Here is a 13,826-nt window from a genome sequence, read left to right on the forward strand (position 1 = left end):
ACCACTAACACAGGTTTGAATCGAGTTGCGTCAACGCAAGCAGGCTGATTTTGCAAGACTGTCATGCCATGCCGTCAGGAGTGTATAATAATCCACTATACACTCCTGTGTATATAAACATCTGTATATATATATATATATATATATATATATATATATATACACACTCCTGATGCCGTGTGCGAGTCTATCATGGCTGCCATTGACATCGCATCGCAAGACATGCCATGCCATGCTCTGTGTGAGAGAGGGCGCTGGAGCCATGGTGTCATGGCGGCGGCGCTAGCGCTGCATGTGAGTGAGAGCAGTGCAGTAGCGGCGCTGCGAGTGCAGTACAAAGAACATTACTACTGCCAGCCGCTCATCATGTCGGCAACGCGTCACCGGCGGCGAGAGGAGGCGGCAGCGGCGGCGAGGGAGGAACCTCCTTCCCCTGCTCGCCGCCGCCAGCCGAGCCGCTCCGATTCTTTCCCGTACTGCAACCGTGCACGCCGGAATCCGAGCTGGCAGCAAAGCTGCACGCGGGGGCGCCACCGGCCGCGGGGGCGCCACAAGCGACGTCGACGGCGATCGTGTATTGGAAAGCGTTGGGTGCCGCGCCGGCCGCTTGGTGGCGCTGGGGCAGCGCATTGGGAATCGCTGCCGCTACGGAGAACCAAAATAGTAGCGCCCGTAAATAGACGGTAGTTACAGCAATAGCGGTATTTTCGAGTCGAGTCTGTCGGCAGGAGAAGCTGTGGGTTGAAGCAGAGAACGCAGGGAGGCGGGGGGAGAGGGGTGAGAGCGACTATACCAAGCTGCGACGAGACGTCGGTCTACCCTCCCAGCGTAAATTTTAAATCCGTTTCTAGGGTGGGCTCACCCCCTCTCCCGTATACTTTATCTCTATCCTCTGCCCATGCTACTCCCGTTTCGAGCGCTCCTACATGCACCGCGCGGCCGAAGCAATAGTTAGAATTCGGAGAGTTCCGCCTCTCTACCGCCTCCTCCTCCTTCTCCTTTCTTCTCCTGTCTCCTTTCTTCTCCTGTCTCCTTTCTCATTCTCCCAAACCCCCTGCCTTCTTACGGCTTTTCCCACCTTCTTACGCCTCCTCCCGCCTGCTCCGCCCTTCTCCCGCCTCCTCCCGACTGCTCCGCCCTTCTCCCGCCTGCTCCGCCCTTCTCCCGCCTCCTCCGCCCTTCTCCCGCCTGCTCCGCCCTCTTCTCACCTCCTCCCACCTGCTCCGCCCCTCTCCCGCCTGCTCCGCCCTCCTCCTACCTCCTCCCGCTTGCTCCGCCCCTCTCCCGCCTGCTCCGTCCTCCTCCTACCTCCGCCCACCTGCTCCACCCCTCTCTCGCTTGCTCCGCCCTTCTCCCGCCTCCTCCCGCCTGCTCCGCCTTTCTCGCTCCTCCTCCCGCATCCTCCCGCCTCCTTCCGCTTCCTCCCTCCACCACACGGCCTACGCTACGAGCAGAATTCGGATAGCTCCGCCTCCCCGCCGCCGGATCCGGTTGTCGTCGTACCTGATCCCTTGCTGCTCTTCGCGTTCGACGCGCTGTGTATGCCCGAATCCGAGTTCGGATCGACGATGAAGCTCGACTCGGGCGTCGCCATCGGACATATCGCCGGATCGCAGTCGATCGTGAACGTGTACTCGTCCTGCTGCGGCGGTGCCGGCGGCGACTGCTGCTGGAGAGGAGACACCTTCTCCCTCTCCCTCGCCTTCTCTCTCTCCTGCTGCTGTTGCTTCCCCGCTGCCGCCGCCGCCGGCGCACGCTGCTCCACTTCCGCGATGGTCTCCTGGCTCGCCGGCTCGCTAGGTGGCGTGCCGGTTCCGGCGTGTGAGGGCGCTGCGAGCGCGACGGCGGCGCCGGTGATGGCAGCACCTGCCTGCTTGGCGGTGATGGCGGCTCGTAGACGGGATCGCTCTTGTAACGCCGCGTTCAAGCTCCGGATCTTCTCCTCTTTCTGTGTGAACCAAGTAGTATAGAGTATGTAGAGAAACAAAGAAATACAGCAGAACAGTAAATCTGACAACAGCAAAAACATTATTATAGGTAAAAAGGGAGCATATAGGCGAACACGTGTATATATATATATATATATATATATATCACCGTTTCGTAGTTTTATTTTAAAAAGATATGCATTGGGTGAAACCTGTGTCTCTTAAACAGGTTACGTTACACCAAAATCCACCGCCGCACTAACCTAAATACTAAATACTGAATACTGAACACTGAATACTAAATACTAAATACTAAATACTGAATACTGAATATTGAATATTAAATACTGAATTCTGAATACTGAATACAGAATACAGAATACTAAATACTGAATACTGAATACTGAATACTGAATACTGAATACTGAATACTAAATACTAAATACTCGATATTAAACATTATATACAAGACTTTAAATCCACTACAAGCTGCATACGTGAACGCGACTAGCTCCGGCATTCGTACATACCTCCGCAATCTGCTTCTTGATCTCTTCGTTCTCTGCTGTCAACTTCTGCAGACGCTCCTCCTCCTCCTTGCTGGGAAAGTTATCGGTGAGGGCCGTCGACTCGGACCCTTCCCGAGGATAGCGCCACAGCGTCATGAACTGTAACATTAGAGAAGTAAATCAAGGGGAGCCTTCCCCAGGATAGCGCCACAGCGTGAGGAACTATAACATTGGAGACAGTCAATCAAGGGGAGACCTCTCCGGCATAGCGTCGCAGTAAGAGGAACTGTACCAGACAGACCCTCGTCACTGAATCATGGCCGTATTGCCTCTAGATCTGAAGAGGACAAGCCGGACAGCTGCCCACGCTAGATATTAGAGATCAGTAAAAGCTTAAATAAATAAATAATCATAAAATGTATCAATCGTCATGTAGCCAGCCGAGAAACCTTCGTCCCCACACATCCACCCCTGCCACTCTATGCACACAGCCTGGAAGCTGCGCTCGGTGCCAAACCACGAGATTCCCCCACCACCTATAAGGATTTGCTAAGGCTACGGGCCTGTCATTGAACGAGGGTCATGAGACTATGCAAAGTCATTACAGTCATAGTTGATTGCACTGCTTAGAGAATCCCGTGAGAGATTACAGGCAATTGTCGACTTATGGATTAAAACGCAACGTGTGCGAAGCGTGACTGGGACAGTGTGGACGCATATAGCAACAGACGGGTGACTGGCATGCACACGCTCTCGCCTCATTTTAATTACGACATGCAATACAGCCTTCGGAGCTGACAGCAATACCAGCGGCAGCTTGAATATGAAAGGAAAAATGAAATTCCCAGCCATGATACATCGAATCACACCGGCATTTGACAGCCATCGAGACCAAAGGGTTTCGAATGCGCCAAACAATAACATTCACCTGCGCCTATGCAAACTTTTAGATAGATCGAAATAAAAATCAAACAAGGAGTAATGTAAGTTGACGAAAGAATATTAACGCCATACAGTAAAGCTCCATCGATACTAGCTGTGTCGCATGATTAAGTATTAAACGTCATGAAATGTTTCGGCTATTATCGAAATATCGAATATTAATGCGAACATTTGCCATGATGGTTTTGCATCGTAGCATATACGCTGGTGACATACGCAGTTGTGCGTATTGGTTTCAGGAAGGATAAATTTTTGATTGGCCGCACGCTGCAAAGCGCACCGCTTGCAAATCTTGCTCCGCCATTTTCATTAATTCTTAACAGGCAAACATTAATAAATGATTTGCGTTTTCATTAATTATAGAAGAGCGACCGCCGCGCGCCGTTACACTCGCTGTTAAAAACGCGATTTTTACCCGAACCGACCGCACGGGAGGCCCTCCTCCCCTGCCTCCTCCCCTGCACTCCTCCCCTCCTCCCCTGCCTCTTTCCTCCGCCTCCCCGCCTCCTACACATCCCTCTCAATTCCAGGTACTGTCACTATACGAATACCTTTGCCGTTTCGACAATTTTATTAGATTATTTTCGCATATACGCCAACGCATTCCCTTTGGCGCTGACCATAGCAATAACATACTAATTAGGATCGTATATATATATATATATATATATATACATGTATTTATTTATTAATCTATTTATTTCAGATAAACATATAGATATCTATATAGATATAAACATAAGATTATATATATATATAGGTAGAATTAAACATTTTTATGGCATCGACTGCTGAACATGTGCGCGACGCTGGCGCCGCCGCGTGGCGGCGATCGGAGTTACCTTGGGGATGAAGATGAGCGCCATCGTGAGGAAGCTGCAGAAGATGATGGCGAGCGAGACGAACGTGAAGCTGGCGTTCTGCTGGTCGTCGATGATCATCGTCACGGGACTCGTGATGAGACAGAGCACCTGTAGACGTACGCAGGTGACATACAGGTAACATACTGGTAATTACAGGTAAAATACAGGTAAAATTGAAATAATATACAGGTAAAATACAGGCAACAAACAGGCGACAAACAGGTAGCAGAGATATGATGGATCCTTACACAGACTTCATTCTCTCTCTCACTGTCTCTCTCCCGCGTTCTCTCTCTCTCTCTCTCTCTCTCTCTCTCTCTCTCTCTCTCTCTCTCTCTCTCTCTCTCTCTCTCTCCCTCTCTCTCTCTCTCTCTCTCTCTCTCTCTCTTCTCTCTCTCTATCGTATATATATATATATATATATATATATATATATATATATATATGTATGTATACGCACACATTTCTTTTCGCAAGCATGCTGTTTAGTTACAGCGATCGTACATAGATGGCAGCAGCAGCGACTCACCACAACGTTGTAGATGCTCATTCCCACGAACCGCGAATCGTTCATCTGCTTGATCTTCAGACTCCGCGTCTCGTACGCGAGGAAAATGCCGAATATAAGCACCAGGCCCTTATAGGCATACATGACCCCTGCAAAGAATAATATCAGATTCTTTAGGCATACATGACCCATGTAAAGAATAATATAAGCACAAGACTCTTATAGGCATACATGACCCATGTAAAGAATATAGGCACCTCAGCATTCATTATATGCGTACATGTCCGCCGCAAAGAATATAGCCACGAGATCCTTATCCTTATCGGCCACGTTACATTTTAGTTGTCCATTGAAGCAATCGCTTTGGAATCGGTCAATATAGTGGAAGCGAGAGATAGAGAAAGAGAGAAACGAGAGAGAAGAAAGCAAAAGACACGAATAAAAGAAGAGAGACAGATAGTGGCAGAGAACCAGACAGCAAAAAAAAGGTAGAGATAATGGAAGAAAGATACAGGGAAATCAAAGAATCAAAAAAAATCCTAGAGTTAACGAGTGACGCCTACAGCGGGCGCCACACTCTCTCCCCCGTTCCGCTCACCGAGCCAGATCTCGTGGTTGCGCGACTTGCAGTGTTCGAGCATCGGCAGCAGGCTCTTGTCCTCGTCTGTCATGACGTCCTCCTTCGGGAACTGCGCCATGACGCGTCCGAGCGGGTCCTTCAGCTCCCACGCCCCGAGCATGATGACGTCAATGGCGAGGAGCACGACGATGACGACGTACAGACGCCAGCCGCCGAGGTCCTGCAGCGAGCACGAGCAGACGACGGCGCGGCTCAGCGGGACAGCTCAGCTCAGCGCACGCACGCACGCACGCACGCACGCACGCACGGGCGCACGCACGCACGCACGGGCGCACGCACGCACGCATGCACGCACTGGCGGGCGGGCACACGCACGGGTGGGCGGACACGCGCGCGGGCGAAGGCACGCACGCGTAGGATAACAACGCACGCACGCACGCACGCGCAAACGGGCTGGTAGGCGCACATGCACTCACCCACGCACGCACGCACGCACGCACGCACGCACGCACGCTCGCACTATTGCCCCGTGGCTTCACCGGAGCGAGGCTAAATCACTAGCTATGAGGCGCTGCGTGTAGGCCTACGTGCCTGTCCGCGGCAGCAGCGGCGGCAGCGGTCAACCGTCCGTCACTGCTGCTGCAGCCGCGCTCGCGTCAACAGCGAGTCAATGCAGCCTCGCACGGTGGCCGCTAGGTGGCGTGCGCGACGTGCGGTACGTACGAGCGTCATTCGGCAAACCTCGGCCAAACCCCGCCTTCGTGGTTACGGAATCAGCCGAGGTGTGCCGAGTGCGTACGAGATCCCCCCCACATGGGGACCGGGGCACGGGTAACCCTACAGCAGGCAGTCGCATACAGACACGAGTGCTGTATGGTTGAGAGGGCGCGTACACTTTACCTGTGATTTTGATGTATAGATAGATGGGGGAGAGAGAGAGACGCGGCTACAATGAGACGCAAATGGTATAAAGAAAGTAGGCGAGATGTGATTCTACCTTTCGTTCCTGCTGTGTATATGCCGGGAAAAATTGTACTTGTTTTTATTTCTGACGAAGAACAACAAATACCGGTTTCACCAGGGGTCGCCACGGGTTAGTATACTTACAGGGTTGCCTTCGCGACAGGCAATGTCAAAAATTAGTTTGCCAGCAAAAAAAAGTGTAATTGTAAATCGAAGATATGCATCTAAGAATAGCATGCTAATTTCTGTACGTTAGAAACCGCCATTGTTTTAAATGTGTGAATATTATGAAAACCTATCGACGTTTTTGCTCGTAGTTTCTGTGATACATTCTACCAGGAGTAAATAATAAATCAAACATCTAGCACGTACGCCTGTTTCCGTATTTGCTAACGATATTTTGCCTTAGCTTGCCAGGATTTACTGATAAGCGGAACCGACCTCAGCATTCCTCTAAAATGCAAGGGTTCCTGAATTATGTAAGGAAACACGCCCGTCGCATGCATGACGTAACTTTATCGGCGATGTAAGTGCTTGAGACGTGGTCATGTGCGAGATAACGCGGAGTCAAAGTCTAGAGATGCAGTGGATAATCGTTACATCCGTGATAGAAACATAGCGAACTATGTTGAATCTATCTTGAACTACAAACTATGCTCATATTAAACTACAAACTGTGTTCATATTGAACTACGAGCCATGTTCATCTAGAACTACAAACTATGTTCATCTTGAACTACAAACCATGCTAATCTTGAACTACGAGCCATTCTAACCTTGAACTACGAACCATGTTTATCTAGAACTACAACTATATTCATCTTTAACTACAAACTATGCTCATATTAAACTACAAACTGTGTTCATATTGAACTACGAAACATGTTTATCTAGAACTACAAACTATATTCATCTTGAACTACAAACTATGTTTATATTGAACTACAAACCATGTTCATATAGAACTACACACTATATTCATCTAGAACTACAAACTATATTCATCTTGAACTACAAACTATATTCATATAGAACTACAAACTATAACGGTATTCATCTTGAACTAAAAACTATGTTCATATTAAACTACAAACTATGCTAATCTTGAACTACAAACCAATGTTCATATTGAACTACACACTATATTTAACTTGAACTACGAACCATGTTTATCTAGAACTACAAACTATATTCATCTTGAACTACAAACCAAAGGTCATATTGAACTACAAACCAAAGGTCATATTGAACTACAAACCAATGGTCATATTGAACTACACACTATATTTATCTTGAACTACAAACTATGTTTATCTTGAACTACAAACTATGTTCATATTGAGCTACAAACCATTCTAATCTTAAACAATACAAACCATTCTAATCCTGAACTACAAACTATTTATGCCTTCGCTAGCAAAACTGTAGGCATAAACTCGTGGGTGTAACCTCTCAGAAGATCAAACTTAAGTAATGTTGGCACGCAGGTGGTAGGGATCACAGAAACAAGCGATCAGACCGTATCAAGGTTTTCTTGACGAATGAACCAACGTAATATAACCGTAAAAATCTTTAATTGTATACCAGCAATTGTAATGAAGCGTAACTTTGAAAAACCCGTATAAAAAAACATGTTATAAATAATATAGAATTATCGAAAAACACAACACCGATGTACAACGATTGACGAAAAAATATACGAGAAAACATTTGAAGGTGATGCTTGCTATGACCCTTACGCGGTCCGTCAAGCAAACCACAAATGTAAAACACGTCTAGCGCCGTAGCTGATAGAGAGAAAACCTGTAAAGTAACGGGTGCAGTCTGAACAACCACGTGAGCAGCTGGTTGATATATATATATATACATATATATATGTGTATACAATAATATATATATATATATATATATATATATATTTATATAATAGGTATGAGTGCAATGTTGTATGTAACAATATGCTGTTGCGGCAGCATACTGTTCACATGGTGCTGGTGCGGCCTGTAGTAACTCTATCATCTTGCCAACAGCCATCAGGACCAGTCTGCTAGCTTCGGAAGCAGTACTGCGGTTAAAACGGACATTATACTAGCCGTAGGTGGTTCTGCCTGTATACTAACAAATGACCAATAGCAGGAGCAAGATACAATAACAGATTGGTCTCTGTTATCAACTCACTCCTGCCTGGACTATACGAGCCAGCTGGCTCGATTCCAATACATTCTATTTTTACTTCTTTCTATTCTGTTTCAACATCCGCATAGCAGCTGCGAAGTTAATCCCCTCAGTTTAACAGAGCCTCACGAGCAGACAGACCTGGCCCTGATGGATTTCTGGAAAAGTATAATGCCTCTTACCTCTGGATATATGTACGTGAAGTAAGGAATATACCTCACAGTGTCATGACAAATTTAGGCAGAGCTTTGACCCCCCAAACGACCCATGTAGCGGGCCTCTGCCTTGCGCAGGTATTGTACAGAGTGCCACGTAGGTTGGTGACTTACTTGTGGTATATATATATATATATATATATATATATAACCAGCCGAAATGTAGGTTGAACTATAATGCCCTTGTTAAACTCGAGGTCATAAGGTCATGCGAGGTCACGCGAAGTCAAAGCTCTGACCATCATAATTGTATAGTGCCCCCCCCAATCCACGATGCCCCCACTACCCGACCCGGGCGGAAACAGTATGGGTTATGTGCAAATCCACGACTCGGCAAGAGACATGTACTACGATAAGTATATAAAAAGATAAATATGCATATATATATATATATATATATATATATATATATATATATATATATGCAGTGTAGACACACAGAAGAGTGCGCACGACAATATGGGTGCAGTACAGAGCAACACGGTGACGGGTGAGGTGTGAGTATAGATATAGTAAGTAGTAGCAGTGCACAGCAACAGCAGCAGCAGCAGCGGTAGTAGTAGTGGTGGTGGTGGTCGCGGTGTAAGCTGTGGCTCGAAAAATAGTCATCAAGAAAAGGTGGAAAAATTTAACAAAGAAAAACGAAGAGTGTTTGAAGCGCGCCCGGTGCGGTGCGCCCGTATCGGCAGACGCCTCCCCGAGTCTCATATCTGCCGCTAGAGGGCCGGCCTCACTGCCTCTCACGTCTGCCACCAGAGGGCCGCTATATTCGAATCTCTTATCTGCCGCTAGAGGGCAGGCCGCACCGAGCGCGAACAAGCAAACACTATGGGATGCTCTACATTGGATTTTTTCTTTGCTCCAGTGCTGTAGTTGATTCCAGACAGTAGAAAAGACAGCCTAAAGCCCTCAGTGAGAAAGACCTGGTGGGGATAAAGCAGTCACGACTCTGGGTAAGAGAAAATAATTACACGCTATCGCTGGGTGAAACTAGAGAAAATATCTGCGGGGTAGAGAAACAAACCTGCAGCGAAGAGTGGTCGGTGAACGGGGGTAAGGGTGGTGGCCAAACAAAACAATATCCGGGTTTTACTTGTGCTCGCGAGGGTTTTTTCTATCGACAACATGAAAAAAGCGATCGGTGGGGTCACGCAGACTAGGTATAGGTAGAGGGCGCTACGATACACGTTGTTCTCATTAATGCAATGCGTCATAATCAATCGATCATTCGATCAGGCGATAATGCAGCGCATCGATCGAGACTGCTGTCTGTATAGTTTCACTTCGTTAATGGGGTCATGGCGCGCCTTTGGTGAACACACGAACGCACACACACGCGCTCACACACACGCACGCACGTGCACACACACGCACGCACGCACGCACGCTCTCACGCACGCACGCACGCACGCACGCACGCACGCACGCGCACACACACACACACATAGACTACCAGTCAATCTTTGGCTATGTATAATAGATTTTCCCAAACGTAACAGAACCACGCTTACTGCTAAACGTCACCTGTGTAATAACGTATACAACAGGCATAACACAGAGAGATAGAAAGACACAGTCATAGATTAGTAGAACGGATTAGGTAATCAGATAATGACAGAATACAGAGACAGATCGAACGACGAAAAAAAGACAGAAAACGCACACACGCGCACACACAAATGCTTGTAAACCTTTCACAAGAAAAACCATTTACGGATTTCGATAAACACCGTGACAGATGAAACGAAAACAACGTAGGCGGAGCAGGGGGGAAGGGGAGATATATGAAACGCCGATGTAATATTTTCGGCTGCCTCTAATCGAAATGCACGCACGTGAAGTTTTCCGAATGTTCTCGGCAGCTGTGACAAATTTTTTTTTTATACAATACCAATACAAGTTTTTTTTCACGATCAGAGTTGTTCGGTTGATTTTCAGCATCCACTTTTTTTCGGAGACACGACGACCTGCTTTTTTGTTCGACACGTTTACTCGCATGCAGTGCAGTATAAGGACAATCATTCATTCACACCCACCAGCTGGCGACACCACTCGGCGCTCGCACCTACCGCCAACCGCTGGCCTACGCGCACGCACGCACGCACGCACGCGCGCGCACGCACGCACGCACGGATGACACGCGTGACGTCGGCACACATCGTGCGGCGCGCGACCTCATGCTGACCGCCGACGTCACGACATACGTCACGCATACGTCACGCATACCAGACGCCACTTGTTCCAAGCAGTGAGACAATGCTGGCATGCGACGACGACAGACACGACTAATAGATACCGAACACGACCGCGGCTGGGTACCTCGTAGCTAAACTCATTGTTAAGAGCCGAGGTTTCGAGTTCCGGCGAGATATGCAACAGGCGTCGATGACAGCTCTGGATCAGCTTGCCTATGGCTTTCTGCCAGCGCAAAAAGAAATCCGGGGAGAAAAGAAACCGATAGCAAATTATCAGCGACTGTGTGCCCGGGGCTGGCTATACACGGGGTGTGCACCCACACGCCTACTTCCCCTCCCTCCGGTCACAGCACGCGCGGGGAGGGGGTGAGAATCAGACGACAGCTAGAGGGAGAGCGAGAGAAAAGCTGGGAGATTGGCAAGCGTGATTACATTAACTGTCACATCAGTATGGTGGAGGAAGGGAGGGGGCGCGAGGGGGCAGAAAGAAGGTATAGTGAGGGGGAGGAAAAGGGAGAGAAGCGGGGGAAAAGAAGGAAGGGGGAAAGGGAGGGACTATATATACAGCAGTGCAAGGTTAAAGTGGGGGAAGGGGAAACAGGGAAAGGGGCGGGAGGGGTAAGAGAGGGGCTAGAGGAAGGGGAGAAGAGAGGTCGTAGCGCTGCCGCCAATATAGTTAGCCAAGCTTTAACCGAACCACCGTGACATTAGAACGACATTTGTGGGACAAAGACGGAGGAAATATGCAAGGACGACGCACGCACACGGACGTACGGTGGAAATGATCTAAGATCCGTAGGGCTCCTACAATTATGTGTGCGTGAAGAATTGATATAAATTTTGTCACCGTTTTCGCAATGATTAAATAGTTATTTGGAGTTTAAAAAAAAGAGGAATAAAAAAACGCTGTAATAAATTTTGCGACAGAAAGAGGAAACTTGCGAGATTAATTATATTCCATGGCCTGGCGATAGTTAAATACTCGAGTAATTAAAAGCGCCGCGGCTAGCTGTGCTTAATGAACAAAGGCCCTATCGACTGTGTATTAATTTACATACGCCTCCGTTGCAGAACCAGTAGATGCTTCTAACTCAAAAGAAACATTGAATCTTGTCCCTCGACGATATATCGATCTATTCTGCACCACGGCTATATTGTATATGAAACCCATCACCACATGCCTGACTACTGTGAATTTTAAGCGTTTAAACGTAAAAATAACGAGCGCATGAAGTGACTATATATATATATAAGAGTAAGCGCAAAGAGTATGTAATAAGAGATATAAGCAGATAGGAAAAGAGTGAGCGAGAGAACGAGCGGGAACGCGCGCGAGAAAGATATAGAAAGCTATAGAGATAGAGAGCGAGTAGTAATAAGCGCGTCTATAAGAAATCTGAAAGAAGTTCAGCTAACTGGCTTTTCGTGACAGCCACGACAGGAAAAAATATAATAGGCGGCAGAATATTGTTTGCGAGAGAAAGTTAAAGCAAAGACTAGCGTGACTCTACTGTTTGATACAACTACCGATGCCTTGACATGTGAACAGCTCTCGATAACTCAGTGTCGTAAAATGAAAGCGAAGAGTAAAAGTGCAGTGACACATACTTTGGCTAATAGTTCTTCCGCTCCTGTAAAGTGGTTATTGAAAACCCAACACGAAATGCGACTTAAAATGTGTGTGCCGACCTCTAGGCGGTATACGCACTTAATCCGTTTAGTTTATGAGCCTAATGAGCACGATGGGTATATTAGTTTATGTGATAAACATATACATGATTCAGAGACAGAAATTGTACGTGTCCAGCACACGCAGATGTTAAACAGTGGGATCGTATATAGTTTCTTATTTACCGGTGTATACACACGATACGCGATGAAAACATTTAATGTTCCCGACATTTCAAAAAAAGGGTTAAACAGCAGGGGTTGAAAATCTTGGGTGTTGGGGTGGGGGAGGGGGTAAGAAAGGCAGCTACGTCATATACAGTGGGTTTGTGGAGCTGATACAAGCACAGAAGATAGTCTATAGAAAGAGAGAGAGAGAAAATTTCTACGGAAGTGGAATATTGGAAAACAAACGCTTACCTCCTATCCGAACCATGCAAAATATTTCACCACTTGTTAATACATTTGTATTTTAAACAACCTTTTATAATGAGAATCGTAAATAATGAGATAGTAGCTGTTTTGCAAACTTATTATAATTGCCTTAGTTTGATTAAGCCTCTAAAACAAACGAGTCTATCAATTCTATTCAAATTTATTCTAATAAACAACTTCTATCACATTGCGCTCATTTAGATCTAAAACATTTAAACTAATACGGCAAACAATGACTACCCAGACCCACACGTACACACATAGATTTATACAGTATATGCAATATAGCTTCAAGCCAAAATAAGAATGCGGTTTGTCTTCTCATCAACAATTAATACGCTTACTTACAATTAGCACTTAATTATGTTAATAAGGCTCACCTTGGCATCCTTCTTGGCCTTGGTTGCTAGTCGATGTACGGTCCACACCTTAGCAAACATGGCTCCATAGGCAAGTGTAAAGCCAATGGTAAGCAGCCATGCCCGCATCTATAATAGGGCAACGTGCTTTACATACAGTGTTCAACGCACAACATATACGATCGGAAACCAATCCACAAACTATTGCCATGACAATGTCTATACTACAGTATAGAGATATTTAAGCTATAGCTTATAACCCTATAGGTTATAGGCTAGTTATATTTATATATATAATCTATGCCCTGTCTTTCTGCAGTATGTATTTATACGTATGTATGCTATATATATATATATTATATATATATAATATATATATATATTATATATCAAGAGTAATAATATGTACTCTATTATGTACTCTTGATATATATATATATAATATATATAGTATAATATGCGTGACGTGAGACGCTGGGTTGGTTG

At 46.4% G+C, this 13,826-nt stretch overlaps 1 protein-coding gene across 1 annotated transcript in view; it reads right to left on the reverse strand.

The window, feature by feature from the left end:
• Nucleotides 1–364: 364 nt before the first annotated feature.
• The window catches only part of LOC106805306 (gamma-aminobutyric acid type B receptor subunit 1-like), a 34,112-nt gene continuing 20,650 nt past the window's right edge, over nt 365–13,826 (reverse strand). Inside the window, exons 11-19 of the mRNA XM_014806847.1 lie at nt 13,362–13,469; nt 11,003–11,101; nt 5,349–5,550; nt 4,772–4,899; nt 4,222–4,350; nt 2,459–2,596; nt 1,766–1,948; nt 1,504–1,642; nt 365–645 (exon numbers count right to left, since the gene is read on the reverse strand). Of these exons, the coding sequence (XP_014662333.1) occupies nt 365–645; nt 1,504–1,642; nt 1,766–1,948; nt 2,459–2,596; nt 4,222–4,350; nt 4,772–4,899; nt 5,349–5,550; nt 11,003–11,101; nt 13,362–13,469 (1,407 nt within the window). The remainder of the gene's footprint in view (nt 646–1,503; nt 1,643–1,765; nt 1,949–2,458; nt 2,597–4,221; nt 4,351–4,771; nt 4,900–5,348; nt 5,551–11,002; nt 11,102–13,361; nt 13,470–13,826) is intronic.

Source organism: Priapulus caudatus, unplaced genomic scaffold, assembly GCF_000485595.1.
Source record: "Priapulus caudatus unplaced genomic scaffold, Priapulus_caudatus-5.0.1 Scaffold109, whole genome shotgun sequence".
NCBI classification, from domain to species: domain Eukaryota; kingdom Metazoa; phylum Priapulida; class Priapulimorpha; order Priapulimorphida; family Priapulidae; genus Priapulus; species Priapulus caudatus.